Below are 22131 nucleotides of genomic sequence, written 5' to 3' on the forward strand. Positions count from 1 at the left end.
TTCCATGGCTCTTCCTTTGCTTTTGGATAAAGTGTAGATAGTTCATCATGTCTTCCAAGGTTCTGCATGATTGATTCATGCCTGCTAATTTCTTGGGCCTCATTCTGAACCCCTTCCCCCAGTTGAAACAAACATTTCAGGCAATCTAATTTCCCTGATGATAGTTTTCCAAACTTGTCATCTTTCTTTTCTCCAGGCCTTCTTGTCTTCCTGGGTTTTTTTCTCCCTTCCAAATACTCTGCCTCTATGCTGTCCATGTTACCTTTTGCTTGTTTTAATTGTCTTGGGTCTCTGCTGACTTGCAACTTCCTAAAACCTAGCTTGCAGGACCTGTTAAATTTGGGTCTGATGCCCCTCCTCTGTGCCTCTGTGGCACTCAGCACTCACCTTCACTACAGTATTTTCAAATCTTTATTCATTGTATCTTATAAAATTCTTGCACAACATTTTTATGAATGAATAAATGAATTATTAAAAAAAATGAATAAAATGCTCTCTGCTTCCACTTGGCTCCATGTCTCTTTTTTTTTTTTTTTTGTCAATCTGAGAGAATACGTTTCTGAAGACTTCTCACACTCATGGTTAAGTATGAGAATTACTTTTTTTGAGCACTGAGTATGTGCCAACTATTATGTGTCATAACTGACCCAAAAATATGTCCTGCATACATTCAGGTGTTTCAAAAAGAAGGCAAAAATCTATTTCTGAGAAACAGAAGACCAACTATTGTTCGATAAATGTTTTTATTTCCCAAGGACTAGTAGTAACTCTCTTCCCAGTTCCAGATTAATTGTGAGAAGGAAGATGTCCATAGATCCAGAGCCTGCTATTATGAGAGGTGCCATGGTGCACTGGAACTAGGCTTTAGTTTGAAGTTAATGTGCTTGGATTTCAATTCTCATTGGGCCATTTTTTGAGCCACTCTCAAATACAATAAAGTGGGAAAAAGCACTATCTACCTCAAGAATTATTTGAAAAGTTAAATGAGCTTAGGGATGTGAAAATTCTTTAAAAATAAATGAATCTCCAAATTAGCCCTCATTTATATTCCCAAGGGAGTTGACTACCTTGAGTATCTGGCAAGGGCACATCTCCACTGAGAACGGTTAAGGGAGATGCAGTAATTATTCCCACATTGTCCAACACCAGAAATCTGTTGCTTTGGTCCCCTGGCTCCCAACCTGACTGATAAAAATGGATACTTTTGTTGTTGCCTTGGATCTGGTAAAAAAAGAGAGAGTATACCTCTTTCTCACTTGACAGTTGAGCCCGTGCCTTTCTTTCCTGTCCCAGATCTAAATCTTCTGGAGAGAAAATGAAAAATTAGTTCACATCTTGGGGATGACAATCCTCAAATTTATCACTCTGGAGCTTGGTAAGGGCAGTGCTTTTAGACTTCATTCCACAATAAATGGTGTGTGGGGGGTGTATGTGTGTGAATAGTCTGCTACAGAAATCTACTTTTGCCAAGCACTTTTATAATTTTCTTGTATCATCTTAAATAACTTAGGTGAACATAGTAATTATAATTCCTGGAGGTTTTTACTTTCTTTGTAGGGAAATGTTATCTCAGTTTCACTGAATATATGGCGTACATTTAAACTATGAGCAAAACTTCCCAGGTTAAAAAATAACTATAATAATATAAACTGCATCATTTTGCAAATGTTTTAAATATGTCTACATACAATGTTCTATTATGTTCCAATATTCAAAAATTTTATCATAAGCTTTTTATGAACTCATCTTACTGGCTATTTGGTATTACTTCCAAGGGATGTATACCACAGTTGCCTTACCTTTTTTCACTTGCTGATAGAAATTAAGTGTTCTGTCAAAAACATTAACCAATATCTAATCTGCTTTTGTCCTGGAGCCCTGAGAATTCACTCTATGAGGAGTTATTCTTGTAGATCCTGTAGCTGGTATTCTAGTCTCTTTATTTGCTTTTGATCATATGATTAAGAACTAAGGCAATACATCCATCCAAAGGCTTGGGGCAAATAATGAAGAGCACATATCCAGATGTCTCTTTTCCATCAACCTATGCTCTGCTAGAGGCAATATAGCACAGGGGTTAGGAACATAGGTTTGAAATCAGATAAATCTGGGATTGAATGATCCATCCATAATTTCATGGTGAATGATTTTAGGCAAACTACTTATACTCCTCAAGTCCTAGTTTCCAGCTAGTTAAATGAGATAATGCCTTTCTTTTTGTGGTCCTGTTAGGCTGAGAACATATAAAGTACATGCCACAGTAGCTGACATGTTATTAACATAATAAATATGTAATTAATGCATGATTGTTATCATATTGTTATTGTTATTATTAATATTGCCATCTAGACACATATCTTGAAGCCATAGATTTCTGTTAATCTTCAAGCTTCCTGATTTTGTTCCTAAAATTCTTGAGTGCTCTCAGGCAGCAAGTACTATATTACTCAAGGATATAATTAATGAAGGCATGTAACATAATATGAGCAAATAGTCTCTGCAGCCAAAGAGACCTGGGATCAACTCTCAAATTACCAGATACTAGTGCTATATAACATCAGATAAGTTTCATCACTGAGTTCCAGTGTTGTTTTCTCTAAAATAAGGATCTAGATGTCTATGTTGAAGGTTGTGAGAAGAAATGAACAGTATTTGAAAAGCACCTGGTGCACATTAGGTGCTCAATCAGATTTTATTAACAATATGAGTATGTTTAGCTTTATAGCAGCCAAATTGCAAAGATGGTAAATTTTTTCTGTGTCTACGACCTCTACCTTCATTCTGCCTGTAAACTCTCTCCCTTCCTCACTTTGTCTGAGAAAGTCAGTGCCCTTGTTCTGCCATTCAAACCTGGTCCCTGAATATAAATGGTTCCCAGCCATCCCATCTCAGCGAGAGGGTTGGCCATAGGACTTCGTGTACAGGAATATTTACTTTAGCTGGGCACTTAAAACCTTTTATCTCTTGCTGAAAGAATTTCAAATACCAGCAGCCTATTGAGGGTGGTATTTTGGATGGGGATATGGAAGTCTCAATGTTGGTCTGGAAATCATACTACGTATGTATAGTTTTACATGTCCTCCCAAGAGAAACGGACCTAGATGATTTGAAAAATCTCAAGTAAATTAGAGAGAGTGTTCCATCACTCATTTTCAACAATCCATGAAGACTGTGGGGTCAGAGTTGGTTCCAAAGTACTGGAATCTGTGCATAAAGATCTGCCTCTAGAACTAAGTAGCCAACTACCTTTCATGTATTTCTGGGAGACCTAGTGGAAAAGTATTCATAAATATTCTGATTTGATATCTGGTCCCAGACCTTCTAGGGAGCCAATTAGCTACTTTGCTGTTGCAATGAAAGCTATCATTCGACATGAATTTTTACCTACTGGATCAAACTGGTTTATTATTACACTCTTCTTTTCACTCATATGGGGGTGGGAGGGACTAGGACTGGTGGACATGGTAGCCTTCTAAATCCAGTTGGCAAAGAGATGGTGAGGCCAAGTCTCCATCATAAACACATCTATTTCTAGGCCCTCTAGTTTCCTCCACTGTTTTATTAGTTTATCTTTGTAAAAATACATTTTTTGTTGCAGTCAATATACTTTTACAATAATCTTTGATATGTTATAGTGAATACCTGCCTTCTCTTTAAAAATATGTAGATATTTTTATAAATATTGATTTGAGTTAGGCAATAAATCTCTTACAGGCTATTTTGGAGACACTGACACGATAATTCCTTCTAAAAATTATTTTTAGATTTTTCAGACCATACTTCTTTGAATGTGATGCATGTGGCAGCTAAATAACACGGGATTCCAGGATTATTAGGATGAAACCTGGATCTTGAACAAGACCTCTTGTAAGTTTCTTAAGAGGCTGCTGTGATTAATTTAACTGGATGTGGCATCTTTCACTTGAACAACAAATTTAAAATGTGTATTCATTATTAATTATCTATGATAGATTCTGGGTCTATAGTCAATGAACAAATCAGCAGTAAACATGGAACATATCAAGAAGTAGAGGATGCAGAATTAAACAGATCACTACGCACACAATTATGAAGGGCAATGAGATTTCTGATGTCAAGTAATTTGTTTTGCTTCCAGAGAACAAACTCTGGAGTCACAGTGTTTGGGTCCAAATCCCAGCTGGTCATCTTCTTACGTCGGTGACTGTGAGACTGCCCGCCTCAGCTAGCACATCTGAAAAGTGGAAATAACAACGGTACCTACCGAGCTCACATACATAAGACTATTGAATCAGCTGCTACATATGAGCTATTCAAACAGTGCATAAGGACAACATTCAATAAACATTAACTGTTAGTATTATCATTTACAGAGACTGGCACCAACTTGAGAAAGAAACTAAGTGGTTGTATATCCTAAAGGTACACATTTTCTACATTTATCCAGCAAAAATATGCCTAAAATGTAAGAAAATATGGATGAAGACCTTCCCTAAACCAAAATAACATTTTTATGATATTATGGCACAGTGATCACTTTTTTATCCAGAAACATTTCACCTTCTCTTTTCAACTTTCCCCACTGGTCCCCTTCAGTTGATATACCAGTATGAGGAGGGAGAACCAGAGCAACGTGTCTGAGTTCCTCCTCCTGGGGCTCCCCATCCGCCCAGAGCAGCAGAGCATGTTCTTTGCCCTCTTCATTGGCATGTACCTGACCACGGTGCTGGGGAACCTGCTCATCATCCTGCTCATCAGGCTGGACCCTCGCCTCCACACCCCCATGTACTTCTTCCTCAGCCACTTGGCCTTCACTGATGTTTCCTTTTCATCTGTCACTGTCCCAAAGATGCTGATGAACATGCATACTAAGTACAAATCCATCCCCTATGCAGGGTGCATTTCACAGACATATTTCTTCATATTCTGTGCAGATTTAGACAGTTTCTTGATCACTTCAATGGCCTATGACAGGTATGTGGCCATCTGTCACCCTCTGCATTATACCATCATCATGAGTCAGAGCATCTGTATCATGCTGCTGGCTGGATCCTGGCTCATTGCTTGTGCTTGTGCTCTTTTGCACACCCTTCTCCTAGCCCGGCTGTCCTTCTGTGCTGACTATACCATCCCCCACTTCTTCTGTGATCTTGCTGCCTTGCTCAAATTGTCCTGCTCAGACACTTCCCTCAACCAATTGGTAATCTTTACTGCAGGATTAACAGCTGTTATGCTTCCATTCTTATGCATTGTGGTTTCTTATGGCCATATTGGGGCCACCATCCTTCGGGTTCCTTCTACCAAGGGCATCTGCAAAGCCTTGTCCACATGTGGATCACATCTCTCAGTAGTGACTCTCTACTATGGGGCAATTATTGGTCTATATTTTCTTCCCTCGTCCAACAACACCAATAACAAGAACATAATTGCTTCATTAATGTACACAGTGGTCACCCCCATGTTGAACCCTTTCATTTATAGCCTGAGAAATAAAGACATGAAAGGGGCCTTGAGAAAACTCTTGAGTAAGAAAACATATTCTTCCACCTGATGCTTACTTTTCTTTTAAAATATACATATTATCTTATTTCTTCAATTACATGTAAACACAAATCATTGTAAATAGAGCTCTCTTGTTCTCCTTCCACACTGTCACTAAGAAATGCTTTGCTGACGTTATCCTTACATCTGTTGGGGGAAAATAGTAAAATTAGATGTGCTTTATGGGGCTTAATTTGTTCTTTTCTTGGATGATGGGATCAGAAAATACTTTGAAGATGCTGTATCACTTTGGCTGGTATCATCAAATGTAATCTATCAGGGCTGGTCTTTCCTCGGATTTTCAGATTGTTACAAAATATATTTGGTCTTTTATACATCAGTTTCTAAGCAATTTTACATTTTGGTGATGACGTGTCTCCTTCTTCACTTAGACATTCAGGTATTCAGGGACCTTGAGCCCTTCTAGAATTTCCAAGAAGAATATAGTAAATCTTACTTTCCTTACATAATAATTAACACACTGCTTGCTTGTCCTTCAGTAATACAGCCCACACATCATTTCTGCCCAAATACACACAGATATTCAGTAGCAAAATAAATATCATCTCAGCTGTCTCAGGTACTGGTTTAAGAGCCTCTTCTATGCATTAAGATCATCTAATTTAATTCTGACAACAACCCTAAGAGGTATTTTGAGAAAAACCTATGCTCAAAGAGATACTTTGGGAAAACTCATGCTCAAAAAACATCTTAACATCACAGTTAGTGAAGGAAGATTTGAATCTTGACGTCTGACTCCAGAGTGATTCAGCATGGCAAGGAATGTAATTGTTAATATGGAATGCTGTGTCTTGGGAAGAAATAATTAGTGTGAGAGAATATGAAGAATTTCCCAGGGAAGGTGTTGCTTTACCTGAAACTTAACAAGTCATAATTACCCAGACACGCAAAGCTGTATCTTGTCCTGGCTATAACAGGAAGAGGGAGCAGCATGTGCATGATATTAAACTGGAAGTTTCAACTGAGGTGCCAAGATTTGATAGACTCCAGATGCCAAAGTGAGTTGTAACACACAAAATAAAGATGTTATAGGAAATACTCAGTTTCATAACTCATCAGGCTTGTAACCCAGATATAGGCCTAAAATTGCTAAGAGCTAGAGATGAGAGGTTCTCATAAAGTGATGGTGAGGTTTTTTTTGAGAAAGCTGCACAGTGAACCCCAGGTCCTCCCCAAAAGAGAAGGGGGTGCTTTCCTCCTCACTTCAAGTTTAGAGGGAGACGCTTGAAAAGAACCATTTAGAGAGTCTGGTATATATCTCTCACTTGGAGGACAGCAGTGGCAATAGAAAAAATGAAATAGTGAGAGAGGGAGGATTAAATTATGAAATAGAATTATGTTTGGGAAATACCTTCACTTATTTTCACTGTGGGGCAATAAAAAGTTTTTTACATGTGTAATCACTATGTTTGTACACCTTAAATTAATGTAACATAATGTGTCAATTATACTTCAATTCAAAAAAGTTTCCTATGGGCTATAGGTGAGTTGTGTGAAAGGGAAAGCTGATGTGAAGCCATTTTCATTTCTCCCCAAGAAGACCCATGAACAAGCCTAGGAAGCTTGAAGAGAGAAGAAGAGATCTGTAGGAAATTCACAATCACATTCTGAGGGGAAACAATTACAGGAAGAAATATACTTTTGTTATAGCACAGAGGATGTGTGGGAAGACAGCCTGGGAGACTCTGAATGCCACTGGCCCAGAAGGGACAAAAGAATGAGTTCGTTCTAACCATCATCCAGCTCAAGAGAAGTCAAAATATTTTTTATGTGGTAGCCACCAAAGGAGCATATTACTGTCACCCCTTTTTCATTCTTTTTTCAAGCTTTATCCCAAAGGGTGGGTTCAGCAACTGTAACTAGATTTCAGAAAAATGAGGGAGGGGAAAGATGACCTACCATTATGACTCCTATCTGAACTTCAGATTCTTGCCTGCCTGGATCCAATGAGGAAATTTAACTATAGAATTGAGACATATTTGTGATAGAAAGTAATCTTTACCCTTTCTAATACCTACAGCTTAGAAAAGATTTTATGGGATTCATAAGAGTTTTTATTCAGCAGAACGGGAAAACAATTCTCAAATAAATGCATTTTCAAAGAATAGCAGGGGAAAAATGTCACTTCCTGAGTAGTAGGTGTTCAACATCCCAGGTATTAAGTGTGATATACTGAATTATTGTTTAAAAGAATATTTACTCCTTCCTCCTCACTTCTGTAACAGGAATATAGTTTTGCACTCCTCTGATGTTACTTACACTGGTCCTTGTGACATAAAAGCTTTTTTGTACCCCTGTGTATCAGTTACAGTTGCCACAGAAAAATGCTGGATGAAAAATGGTCACAATGGCTCCGCAGTATTCACCAACATGCATTTGTTACTTATCAATTTGAAGGTCGTTTGGGGCTTGGCTGATCTAGCTTGGGATGGTGTTTTTTCTGGACTCCGCTGATCTCAGTGGTGTTTCTGTGGCTAGCTGCAGATCGGCTGATCTAAAGTGGACTCATGCCGGGTGGCTCTGTCTCATGCATCCCTCATCCTGTTCTGGGATTTGTATATGGATACTCAGACTCTTACTGGACCCTCCTTTCTTCTCCTGATGTCATATACTAGACTGTTGCTAACTTAGCATTATTATCACCTACTTCTAAGCTTTTCCCGCAATGCAGTGGCAAGGCTACAAGCTACATTTTCCAGATTTTTCTTTTCTTTTCTGTATTGTTCTTGTTTAATGTCTTCCAATGAGAGGAATTCATGAGGAGTTTAGAAGGTAAGAAAAGAAGCCATTATTTTCTGCAGGTAATTATAGCCAGAATATGGGTAGATAGAAGCTTCACTGTAGTTTCCCACTGAACTAAGAGCCACCTGCACTGTGCAAGAGACCAAGACATTTGGGAAGTTTTTCAGTGATTCTGGAGATTTACATTTACTGCCCAATAGTTTTTTGAAACCATCTATTTTATATTCAGGCCGAAATCTTTAGTTTTGGGCTTTTTAGTCTTCAAGCACTAGTTCCTAGACCTCTGTTCCTCACCTCTTACAACAGTTGTGTAAGCAAAAACTTTTATCTTTCTCTCCTGAACAAATTCTTACTGATAGACTTTCACTTAAAATTTACCCATTATTTACCTGCATCTTTTTTTTTTAAGTAAAGATTAAATTACCTAATTGATACTTCCATTTGCAGCAAGGACATTTATTGCAGAGTAGTAGAGACAGAATGAACTTTTCAAATATTAATTTTTAAAACTTCATTATTAATATGAAGAAACATTAAAATGAATCTATGTCGGGAGCTGCCAAGTTTTCTGGCTGCCTCAGGCAAGGATATTCGTTCTCCAGGGAGTACTGAGAAAAACAAGATTTGCATCTGGAGGCTGGAGATTGCCATTTCCTGGCCCAAATAATCTTGGTGACTGTCTTGCTGCGCCAGACGTAGATCTGGCCAAGGTGCACAAAAGATCAAAACCTTATTTCGGTATGCAGCGCTAGCTTCCCCTCCCCAGCGTTGTAGACGCAAGTCTGCGCGCTTCCCTTTGAAGCTGTGTCCGGAGTTTGCAGTTTCAGTTTTTCCTTTTCTCTAATATTCATGTGACTCTGTTACCTGGTAATCGACCAAGGTCAGTTCCCAGCCCCAAATTCTATATAAGAGGAATTATTTTCTTAATAAAAGACAGAGGCTTGATCAGAAACCGTGTGCTGTCTTCACTCTCTGCTTCTCCCTCCTGCCCTGTTTTCTTTCCCTTCCTCAAGAAGGACCCGCGACGGAGGCGCGCTCAAAGCTGGGGACAAGCACGCCTGGACCTGGCGAGCTAGCGCACCGCGGCACCTACAAGTGCGGCACCTACAGGCGGAGGAGCAGCCCTGTCGTGTCCCGCCCCGGCCAGCAGGGCGGAAAATCCTCGCGGGTTCTTTTCCTGAGGGAGGGAGAGAAAACAGGGCAGGAGAGGGGAGCGCAGAGAGTGAAGACAGCACACAGTTTCCGATCAAGCCTCTAGCTTCTTCCTTTATTCTTCTTCCTCTCCTTGGTAGTGCTGGCCGGGGCAGGACACGACAAATCTACTCAAACAACACTAAAAGCAGTCAACTCCATGTATTCAAGTACTTTCAAGGACTGAATACAAAGCTTAAAAATTTTATATAAAAATTTAGCACATTGTATTCAAGTATGTGACACAGGGAAGTTTTTTTTTTCTTCTTTTTGAAAATCTTCCTCTGTGCATTTATCTGTATTAAGCCCTGAAGTCTGGTGATGACTGATCTTTTGTTGGCTCTAGAGTTTGCCTTCTCCAGAACTTCATATAGTTGGAATAATATAGTATTTAGCCTTTCCAGACTGATTTCTTGGAACAACTACTTTATAGAAGAGTTTAGCCCTGGTAGTTGCATAGAACATCACATGCCTACAATTCAGTAATTCTTTTGATATATAATGTACAGAATCTCTTGCATATATGCACTAGATGATGTTCAAGAATGTTTGTAGCATCATTGCTCATAATAGCAAAATGCTGAAAACAAATAAAATAGCCATAAAAACTAGAATAGACAAGTGTTTGATAGTCTCACAATGGAATGTAATACAATATGAATGAGTTCACATCACAAGGATGATTCCAGACAACAAAGACAAAACCTAGAAGAATAAATATATTTATTATTACATTTATATGCAGTTCTAGAGCAGGCTAAGTTGAAGGAACAATATAGATGTGCTAAAATTTTATTATTTTATTTTCAATTTTTATTTAAATTCTAGTTAGTTAACATACAGTGTAATATTGGTTTCAGGAGCAGAATTCAGTAATTCATCACTTACATACAACACCCAGTGCTCATCATAACAAGTGTTCATTTTAATACCTATCATTTATCTAGCTCATCCTTCACCCATATACCTCCATCAACCCTCAGTTGGTTCTCTGTCTTTTAGAGTCTCTTACTGTTTGTTTCTCTCTCTCTCTTTTCCCCATCCCGTATGTTCATTTGCTTTATTTCTTAAATTCCACATATAAGAGAAATTATATGGCATTTGTTTTTCTGACTGACTTATTTCACTTAACATAATACTCTCTAGCTCCATTTACATGATTGCAAATGACAAGATTTCATTCTTTTTGTTGGCTGAGTAATATTCCATTGCATATGTATACCACATCTCCTTTATCTATTCATCAGTCAATGGGCATTTGGGCTCTCTGCATAGCTTAGCTATTGTTGATAATGCTGCTGTAAATATCAGTGTGCATGTACCCCCTTTGAATTTGTATTTTTGTGTCTTTTGAGTAAATATGTAGTAGTGCATTTCCTGGATCATGGGGTAGTTCTATTTTTTAACTTTTTGAGGAACCCCATTCTGTTCTGTAGAGTGACTATACCAGTTTGCATGCCCACCAACAGTGCAAGAGAGTTCCCCTGTCTCAGCATCCTTGCCAACATCTGGTGTTTCTTGTATTGTTAATTTTAGCCATTCTGACAGGTGTGAGGTGGTACCTCATCATAGATTTGATTGGTATTTCCCTGATGATGAGTGATGTTGAGCATCTTTTCATGTATCTATGAGCCATTGGGATGTCTTCTTTATTTTTTAAATTTATTTATTTAAATTCAAGTTAGTTGACATACAGTGAATGTCTTCTTTAGATAAAAGTAGGAAATTGAAATATTTAAAATATGGGATACTTTCATTTTCCTATGTGAAAGATGAAAAGAACATTTTTCCAGTTATAATACTAATACATGCCATTAAAAATTAAAACAATACTGAAAAATATGCAGAAGAAAGTAATAATCATCCATAGCCCTAATACTCCAACAAAACACTTTGAACATTAAGACATAGTTCTATGCATATATGTATGTGTGTGTGTGTGTGTGTGTGTGTGTGTGTGTACTTAATGGTTATTTATGTAAAAATTATGAGGTACTTTAAACAGGAGAGGAAGATACAGTTGCAGAGGAGACAAGGGACTTCAACAAATAGTTTTCTACTATGTAAGCCTAGAGATTGTTAAATGAATGTTTATTTTCATATTCTTTAAGGTGTGATTATATGTATATATAGATACATACATACGTATTCACACTTCTGACATACCATGTTTATATACATATATATTCAAACTATATATATGCCATATATGCTTTTTTGTATGCTATTTCAATATTTTTTTAAAGTTTAAATAAAACTTACAGTAAAATGGGTAAGAATTTTACTCAAGTCTGAAAAATATTTAAGTGATTTAAGAACTCAGGATAGACCTAACACATAGAGCATTTTAAATATTCTACTAAACATTGCTAGTTGAGTGTCACTGGGCTACTTACTAAGCCCCTCTTAATATGAATTACCCCTTTTATACCAATTACCAGAATTAAATGAAATACTAAATATGGAAATATTTGTCACACTTATCAGCTTATAGTTATATCTGCCTTGAGCAGAGATACTTTCTCAAGGACTGAAAGCAACATCAACATTTCAGATGGAAACGTAGGACACCATATTTATGGACATGGGACACGGGTGTACTTTTTAAAAAATTCAGATATGTTTGGATGAAGTACTGCCTAAGTTCACTTCAGGTCTAGGCTTTTGATATTCCTCCTAGAAATTCTTAGTCTCATACCCTGGAAGACTGAACTCTCTTACACTGGGCTGGTCGCTCATAGTCACATGATCACTTGGAAAACCACTTCAAAACCTCTGTTCTCATTACCATACTTCACTCCCAATTGGCCATCCCAAGACAGAGCTTCCATCAAGTGTGAGTTCACCATCTGGGGCCTGTACCAAACCTTTCTAGAGCCCCCCTCCTTTTATTTAAACAGTTTATTTCAATTTGTGACTAGATCCACTCAATTAAAAGAAAAAACAGTTATATATGATGTTACCATCACTCTATAAACATAACTGAAAACCAGAATTTGGACAATTGGTAAGAAATTAGGAACAAAAATAAAGCTCATAATGTCATTCATAATAATAAATTTCAAATGTATTACAAAATTAAATGCAAACTAAAATCATAAAACTACCAGAAGGAATATTTTTGTTATCTTGAGAAGGGAAAAACTTTACTATACAAAATTTGTAAATTATATTAAAAAGTAAAAAGAATGAAAGCTATGACTGCAAAAACATTTAAAATGAGTATAGGCCTGGGGATACCATAGGAAAAAGAAAAAAAAAAAACAAGAAAAGATGGTTGTGCAGAAATGTTTTTTCCCTGACTCTCTAAAACAAAGAAACTAAACAGAGAAGAAAACTAAGTCTAAGCTGAAAAAAAGACTAAAGAGTGTCACATCAAGATTCACTAAAGTGCAACTATCAGATAAGAAAGGAGATACACATTGAATGCCTTATTTCCACTTAGGGAAAACAGCACTCAACATGGTAAAAATAGTCCTCTACTGAGTAGATGTCCCAACGCTCCTTTCATATCCTGATTCCTCAGACTGTAGATAAAGGGATTTAGCATGGGAGTGGCCAGAGTGTACAATACAGCCACAATGACATCCTTGTCATTGGAGTTATTGGATGAGGGAAAGAAGTACAGTCCAATAATTGCTCCATAGTACAGAGACACCACAGAGAGGTGAGAACCACATGTGGACAGAGCTTTACAGATTCCTTTGGTCGAGGGGACCCTCAGGATAGTGGCCCCAATGCAGCCATAAGAGACCAGGATGCATATGAATGGCAGGGTGATGACCACCACTCCCACAGTGATGATAACCAGCTCATTGACTGTGGTATCTGAGCTAGAGAGCTTAAGTAAGGCAGAGAGGTCACAGAAGAAGTGAGGAAGAGTGTTGTCTCCATGGAAAGAGAGACGAGTCAGGAGGAGGGTATGCAAAAGGGCACTAGCACAGGAGAGGACCCAGGACACAATCACTAGCAGGAAACACAGGTTCTGACTCATGATGGTGGTGTAGTGGAGGGGGTGACAGATGGCCACATACCTGTCATATGCCATTGATGTGAGAAGGAAGCTGTCAAGATCTCCCAAAAATAAGAAGAAATAGAGCTGGGAAATGCACCCAGCATATGAGATAGATTGACTCTGTGTTTGCATGTTCAAGAGCAACTTTGGAGCTGTGACTGATGAAAAAGAAATGTCAGTAAAGGCCAAGTGGCTGAGGAAGAAGTACATGGGGGTGTGGAGGCGAGAGTCCAGCCTGATGAGCAGGATGATGAGCAGGTTTCCCAGCACCGTAGTCAGGTACATGCCCAAGAAAAGAGTGTAGTATATGCCTTGCTTCTCTTTCCACATGCGGAGCCCCAGGAGGAGGAACTCAGACACACTACTCTGATTATCCCTCTCCATATTCTTCTTCTTTTTTGCTGGAGATGGAGGGTAGGGGAAGAGGGTATGTGAAAGAATGAGAAATAATTGTGACTATCACATTATGAAACATGGTTTCGAATTAGTCAGTACATGAATTTTAACCTCAATAACTCATTCTTTTTGTGCCACTAATGGGTTGGTGATGGTCTGACATCAGAACATTATGTGTCCACCTAGAAAGTGACACAGTCTCTTTTGGAGAATCCTTCATACATCAGAATGATGATCAAAGGTTCTAAGTTGAGGATTCCAGGAGTTTATGATAGAAACATGAGATTAAGAAATTAAGGTGCAAGACTAAGTCAGTAAGCTTTGGGAAATCCTAATAGAGGCTCTTCAATTGGTCTTTTGGCCTTTCTTAATCTTTTCCATGCCTTTTGCATGTGCTTTGGCTAATACTTTATTTCCATGGATTGGATCAAGATAAGACAACTCAGTGGTCTGCCGGGATCCCCCAGAAATCAAGATCTGGAGGCAAGGGGTTTAAGGACAAGAATTATTATTGATAACATAGATCTAATGACATACCTTGTAATATAGCCATCCATCTGTTCTTTAAGAAAATTCCTTCCTGCTCCTCAACATTTTCTGCCTACCATCACTCTTGCTAAAGAAATTTTCTTGGAATGTGGAGGAAGAGTCCATTTTTTCTTCCAAATTCTCACCTTATTCCCTGTGTTCTAACCAGATCACTCTGATTCCAGTTCTCAGAATGCCAGGAAATATTTTGGCTTTTCCAGTCATATCCTGGATCTGCCAAAGAATAAACTTTTTGTGTTTCTCCAGTACAGTTTACCAAATAACCCCTCCTTTTTCGCAGTTCCTAACCTAGGTTTTATGATTTGTAACCAATTTTTTCTTATCATTTTCTAACACTTCTTATATTTTGCTAATACTACCATTTATCTTTTTATCCTTTAGGTCAGTTAGTCTTAGACCTGCCCATGTGAACATTCACAAAATGATAGGAAAAGAGATAGTCCTAAAATAATGATTTCACACACTATATAAAGACTTATTCAGTTGAAAGGTCTTTTTCTCTGAAAGAGTGTCTCACTATAGGACCCACACTCATTTTGGGGCTTAGCTAAAGTTTACATTATGTATCAATTCTCCCAATGTGACTAAAATTATGTCAGTTATTTCTACATTCTTCAGTTCAATTCCACTAAAAATCCTGTTAATTTAATATTGTTACATGAGATGAATCTACATTCAGTGTTGCTAGTCATTACCGTGTTAATAATAATCAACTTATCACAATGCAAGTGCTCACTAGCCATCTTATGGACATTTAGGTTGTTTCTAATATCTTTCTATTTCCAGCAGTGTTTCATTAATAATATTGTTCACATGCCATTTTGCACATTAGCATACATATCTGTAGCAGAAATTCATAGAATGGAATTGGAGGATTTATATATATTCACAATTTTGATAGATACTGTCAAAGTAGAAGAAACTTAAGTGGTGGTGAGGAAGGCTGTTTTTATGGGTTCTTTAAAAGTATCCCTGAATTATAAGAGCCTGTCATGTGAAGATTATAAAAGTGGACACTCTAGTTAACTGTTCGGAGAAGACAGGATTATGATATTTGAGGAGCAGAGAAAATTCAGGAGCATGGTCAGCATGGAAAAGTTATGGGGTTGGAGAATTATCTAGGAGCCAGGTTATAAAAGTCCTTTTCTTTATAATGGAAAGTTTTTATTCTATCCTCAGAGCAACAGAACACCCATGGAAAGGTTTAAGTAAAGGAGAGAAAGAAAAAAATTTAAATAGTATGCTGGCTACTGCATACAGAACAGATCACAGCAAGGCAAGAATGGCAGCAGGAATCTGACAGGAAGGTATTGGCACAGTTCAGGTACAAAATAACACCTGCCAACACCTCCTTCATGGCAGAAGAGATGAAGGTAATTACAAATGTGGGATAAAATTTTGAGGAAAAACCAATGAGACTTAATGGGAGAATGAAATATGAGAAAGACGAGATATGTATTTCACTATCCTCTCAAAAATTAGATAGAGGATCATCAGGGATAAATTATTCTATATGGATTTATCTGTTATACTCTGGAGTGAGGTGGGTAAAGCCATGTTGGGGATCAGTAGTACATGCTCATTGTACACACACACACACACACACACACACACACACACACACACACGTAATCATGCTTCTGAATATAAATTCTACTCCTTCTCTGACATTGCCTCTTAGATAATGAGTACATATACCCTTAGTTAGAAGGTGTGGGAAGGTTCTTCCTTATCTCTCTAGAAGACACAGAATACAATGAAGCAGGTGGAATCTCTGAGGGTCTCAAAGATGAATTGCAATGGAGAAAGGAGTTATCAGTTCAAAACCAAATTGAATATATATAGTGTTATATACTTGTTCACAATCCCTGAGCAATAAGCATGGGTTACAGCTTTACAAATCATGGAGAGGACCCAGGGGGTGTGTGTTGGGGACTCCCCACTGGCAGCTCCAAGTTAGAGACAAACAGAATATAATTGCTTCATTGCTTTTGGTTCCCTTGAGGGAAGAACTCTTGCTAGCAGGCGATAGGAGAATTCGCCTTGGAGGAATGATGATAATAAGCACAAAGCAGCTACTAGGAACTTGGTGATTCACAAAGCGTTTTGCCTTTTCAGTTTACAATGGAGTTCACAGTCCAACCATGACAAACCAAACTGGTGCCTGAGTGTATTAACCTACACCTCTTGTTTCTAAATTCCATGTTATTCCAAGAACACCAGAAACACTCTAATACTTTCACTCTCTGCACAAAAGATCAAGGGACTTCATATACCATCACCACAACTGGGCCCTGTGGAATAGAATGCAATTTCTATAAACTTTGGTCTCCTGCCCATAAGCTGTGGAATCAGCATTCTCTTGGTGCAAGTTTCTTACAATACCATAGAATAACCATTCAAGAAATGCTTTTTACTAAGTCTCTGGAAAAAAAAACCCCAAATTTTATTTTACATTATCTCCAGCTCCACTTGTTTGGAGACAAATAGAAAATGAATATCATGTGCTTGTGATTCAAGGTGAAGATGTGTGACTATACATAAGTGATATTATTTGTTCTGTTTTGCATTAAAAATCAATCTGCACTTGGAATAGCTATTTGAATGAAGATGTTTTGAAATATATTTAGATTTCATAAATGGTTTCTAGGTCCTGTGGGTTGTGGTTGATAACATTGCCCTTATTATAATGCTGCAGTTGACCTACCTATTTTCCTAAAAGTCAAGATTTGACAAAACTTTCTCCTCAAACCAAAAGAAAATTATTGGCACCTCCTGTTTCCCCTACATGCATGGGGTTAAAAATAAAATCCATGACTCTGCAAGATCTTTTGTTTAATTACAGGATGAGGAAAAGTGTCCCTTTGAATTAATAAATTACCATTTCCTAGAGACATTCCTCTTTGTCCTCTGCTATACCAGTCCCTACCATCTTTCCAAACCCTATTCAAAACCTGCCTCCTACAATAGCTTCTAATTTAATAACAAAAATACATATGCATATACTGCAAAATTAAAAAATAGGCAAAATGAGATTAATAGGCCTTTGAGGACAATAAACTCAAAGGAGCTAATAATATAAGAAGACAGTCAACCTCAGTAATAATCATAACAAATCAAATCAGAGACATTAAAACTTCAATAGGGTTCCATTTTATATTTATATTTTGGAAAAACTAAGTTAGACAATGCTCTTTGTTGACAGTGGTGTGTATTCTTTTGGAAGTCTTATTTACTTCTAGTAAGGAAACAATAGAGCTTTATGTTTTTTTTTAAACATTTTTTAATGTTTTATTTATTTTTGATACAGAGAGAGACAGAGCATGAGAGGGGGAGGGGCAGAGAGAGAAGGAGACACAGAATCGGAAGCAGACTCCAGGCTCTGAGCTGGCTGTCAGCACAGAGCCCGACGCGGGGCTCGAACCCACGAACCTGAGATCTGACCTGAGCCGAAGTCGGAGGCCCAACCGACTGAGCCACCCAGGCGCCCCAGGGCTTTATGTTTTATAGTTGAAATGTACATTGCCTTGGGCCATGCAATCCACTTGCAGGTGTTTTTTAAAAATTTTATTTAAATCCAAATTAGTTAACATATAGTGTAATAATGGTTTCAGGAGTAGAATTTAGTGATCCATCACTTACATATAATATCAAGGGCTTATCCCAACAAGTGCTCTCCTTAACGCCCATCACCCAGTTAGCCCATCACCCCACCGACGCCCCTCCAGCAGCCCTCAACTTGTTCTCTATTTGAGAGTCTCTTGTGGTTTACCTCCCTCTCACTTTTTATCTAATTTTTCCTTCCTGTCCCCTATGTTCATCTGTTGTATTTCTTAAACTCCACATATGAGTAAAATCATATATTTGTCTTTCTCTGACTGACTTATATCTCTTAGCATAATACACTCCAACTCCATCCACATTGTTGCAAATGGCAAGATTTCATTCTTTTTCATAAATTAGTATTCCATTATCTATATGTGTGTGGATATATATGCCACATCTTCTTTGTCCATTCATCAGTCAATGGACGTTTGGGCCCTTTCCATATTTTGGCTATTGTTGAAAGTACTGCTATAAACATTGGGGTGCATGTGCCCCTTTGAACCAGCAGTTTTTGGTATCCATTGGATAAATACCTGGTAGTATAATTGCTGGATCATAGGGTAGCTCTACTTTTAAATTTTTGAGAAACCTCCAAACTGTTTTCCAGAGTGGCTGTACCAGTTTGCATTCCCACCAACAGTGCAACAATGTTCTTTCTTTTCATACTTGCCAACATCTGTTGTTTCCTGAGTTGTTAACTTTAGTCATTCTAACCCGTACAAAGTGGTATCTCTTTATTGTTTTGATTTGTATTTCCCTGATGATGAATGATGTTGAGCATCCTTTCATGTGTCTGTTAGCCATCTAGATGTCTTCTTTAAAAAAGTGTCTGTTCATGTCTTTTGCCCATTTCTTCACTGGATTACTTGTTTTGGGAATGTTGCCACTCACAGGTTTATAGTCTAAAGAAACATTTTGCATGTACAACTGGAGATATAGATAAGAAGGTCATTGTTCATAATCACAGAAAAAAAAGAAAATTTCCACAACAAATAAATTATGGTATTTTTACATAAGGAGCATTGTAGAGCAATCATATGCCACATCAGTAAATTATAGAAATGAAATACTGAGAGAGCAAAGAGCAAAACTCCAAGAATATGAGGAGGAACCTAACAGAGGCCCATAGGGAGGGGAAGGGAGAAAGAGAGTTGGAGAGAGACAGGGACACAAATCATGAGAGACTATTGAATACTGAGAATGAACCGAGGGCTGAAGGGGGAGGGGGAGGAGGGAAGGGGGTGATGGTCATGGAAGGGGGCACTTGTGGGGAGAAGCACTGGGTGTTATGTGGAAACCAATTTGACAATAAACTATTATTAAAAAACTCCAAGAATATGACAAAATTCAGAGATAAAAAATTTTATGTGTATGTATTATAATGGACTGAATGTCCCTTCAAAATTTATATGTTGAGGCTCTAACCCAGTGTGGCTACATGTGGATATGAGGCCTCTAAGTATATAATTACTGTTAAATGAGGTCATAGGATGGGGCCCTGATTCATTAGGATTAGTGTCCTGATAAGAAGAGACACGAGAACTCATTCTCTCTCTCCTTGCACGCGCACCAAGAAAAGTTCACGTAAGAGTACAGTGAGAAGGCCCCCTGAGACACAGAGAGCTCTCCCCAAAAACCAAATCTGCCAGAACCTTAACCTTAGAGTTCTAGCCTCCAGAACTGTGACAAAATAAATTTCTGTTGCCTAAGCCACCCAGTCTGTGACACTTTGTTATGGCAGTACAAGCAGGTTAAGAAATATATATACATGTGTGTGTATGCATATGTGTATATGTACTTACATATATACACACCTGCATACATATGTATATATGTAATCACATAGAATGTATATATTTATATGTGTTAGAGAGAGATGCACACACTTAGAATTAAGACTACAGAAATTTGATCGACTCATAAACATAAAATTCAGGCTATTCATTTCCTCTTGAGAGGAGATGGGGGATTGGGATTTGGAGGAGACCATGAATAGATTCAAATTATATATTTTTTAAACCAACTATTTTCAGGGCACCTGGGTGTCTCAGTCGGCTAAGCATCCAACATCAGCTCGGGTCATGATCTCACAATCAGTGAGTTCAAACCCTGTGTTGGGCTCTGTGCTGACAGCTCAGAGCCTGGAGCCTGTGTCTCCCTCTCTCTCTGCCCCTCCCCAGCTCGTGCTCTGTCACTCAAAAACTAATAAACACTAAATAATTTTTTAACTATTTGCTAATGGAAGTATAACATACAGAGAGAAAATTTTAGCATACATTAAGTGCACAGTTTGATAAATTACCACAAAAGAAACACATCCATGAAATCATCAGCCAGATAAAGAAATAATACTCCAACATGCTCCTCTCAGTCATTTTCTCCAAAAATAAATCTTATTGGTATCACTATATATTACTCTTGGCTTTATCTTTCACCTCATAAAACAGTCTATATTCTTTTTATTTTTTATTTTAATATATGCTTTGCATGTAATGATATGCTAGATATTACTGAACTGGTCAATCCATTTTAACAAATCCATACCAATATCCATAGCATTGACATCACTCCAGATAATTCCCTTGAGTCCCTTCCCAGTTGATTTCCAGAAACAACCACTAATCTATTTGCTTTAAGTATAGGTTAAAACAGTTCTGGAATTGGTTGCACCAGAGCTGGACCTAGATCTATGGCCAGTGCTATCAAGCTGGAGCCAGCTCTAGCTCTAGCTCTGAGGTTGGCGCTTGCTTAAAACTGGTGCTAATTCCAACTGGAGCTGATGGCAGAGCTGGGGGAACTGGAGCTGCTCCAGGTCTGGAGCTGGTCATAGACCCAGCCCTAGAGGTGGCACTAGAAGTGGAAGAGGAGAATTCACTGACATGAGTAGCTTTCCATTTGCCTTTCCAAAGACAGAATATATCACAGCACATACCCTCCCCCCAGGAATTCTCCTCAGATGAGTCTGCCAGATGAGTGGCCAGAGGCTGTTTTTTGTTCCTGGCCCAACACCACCCTCTGGAGGCTTTTCCTAGTGTGACTCAACCCCAATCCACTCCTCAAATTACATATACAGCAAGCCCCTAATTCTCCTCTCCATCAGTCTCTGCCCCAATAGGCTCTGGAAACTCCAGCTGGACCAGGAAAAGGTGGGCATGATGCTCCAGGTCTAATCTGGGAAGGTTTCGCTGTGCATAGGTCACCAACTGCATTAGGCCAAGAAAGTGCAGAGGCTGACAGAAATCCTAGTACTGGCGCAGCCAGGTGCCCAGGATGGAAGAGATAGAGCTGGGGGTAGGTGAATGTGCAGCAGAGTCAAAGGCCTGGCATTGCCTCCCATACCACTTTCCCACAACACCCCCTGCAGGGACTGGGCTCTTATGCTGTCCCCTGACAATCCAAAGGCCTGATCCCCACCCCATCCACTCTGGTTGTCCTGGCAGTCAGGACACTGGTCACTGGGCAGGGGCTCACAAAGAGCCTCCATCAAAGGAAGCTCCTGCTAAACCATCTGACCACCCCTGCCTTTCTTTGGTAAGGCCTAAAACTTCTCTTTTGGCCTCCCCTGGCCCCCTCCCCACTGTAACATAAACCATATGAGAACAGGAAGTGTAATGTCTGTTCTGTTCACTGCACTGCACTGGCACACGGTAGGTGCTCCATGAACGTCTGACAGGTGAGGGAACAGAGGCTGTCCTCCTGCTCAGGTTTCACAAAGCCTTCATAGTTCCTCAGCCTGTAGCTTACGAAACAAGTGGGTCTGTCCTCAGCTTCAAAGCCCCCCGCCCAATGCTCCGACCCTCCTGTGGTTTCCTCGAGGCACGCATGGTGTTTTGTAGAGTCCTCTCTTTTCTTAGCATAGCTACAGATTTATCAATTTTATTGATTTTGTCAGAACTGGCTTTCGGTTTCATTGATTTTCCCTGACTTCCTGTTTTCAACTTCATTGATTTCTACTCCAATTTTTAATGATTTCTTTTGTTCTGTTACTTTTTAAAAATACATTCTTTCTTCCTTTAGCTGCCTAAGGTGGAAGCTTAGATTATCAATTTTAGATCTTTCTCATGCATGAATGAATACATGCATTCAATGTT

The 22131-nt window shown here is 38.6% G+C and overlaps 1 protein-coding gene across 1 annotated transcript in view; it reads left to right on the forward strand.

Moving 5' to 3' along the window:
- The first annotated feature begins 4588 nt into the window (after window positions 1-4588).
- The window catches only part of LOC115275853 (olfactory receptor 1J4-like), a 97709-nt gene continuing 80166 nt past the window's right edge, over window positions 4589-22131 (forward strand). The window contains exon 1 of the mRNA XM_029919620.1: window positions 4589-5085. Coding sequence (XP_029775480.1) covers window positions 4589-5085 — 497 coding nt within the window. The remainder of the gene's footprint in view (window positions 5086-22131) is intronic.

Source organism: Suricata suricatta, chromosome 13, assembly GCF_006229205.1.
Source record: "Suricata suricatta isolate VVHF042 chromosome 13, meerkat_22Aug2017_6uvM2_HiC, whole genome shotgun sequence".
Classification (NCBI taxonomy): Eukaryota; Metazoa; Chordata; class Mammalia; order Carnivora; family Herpestidae; genus Suricata; species Suricata suricatta.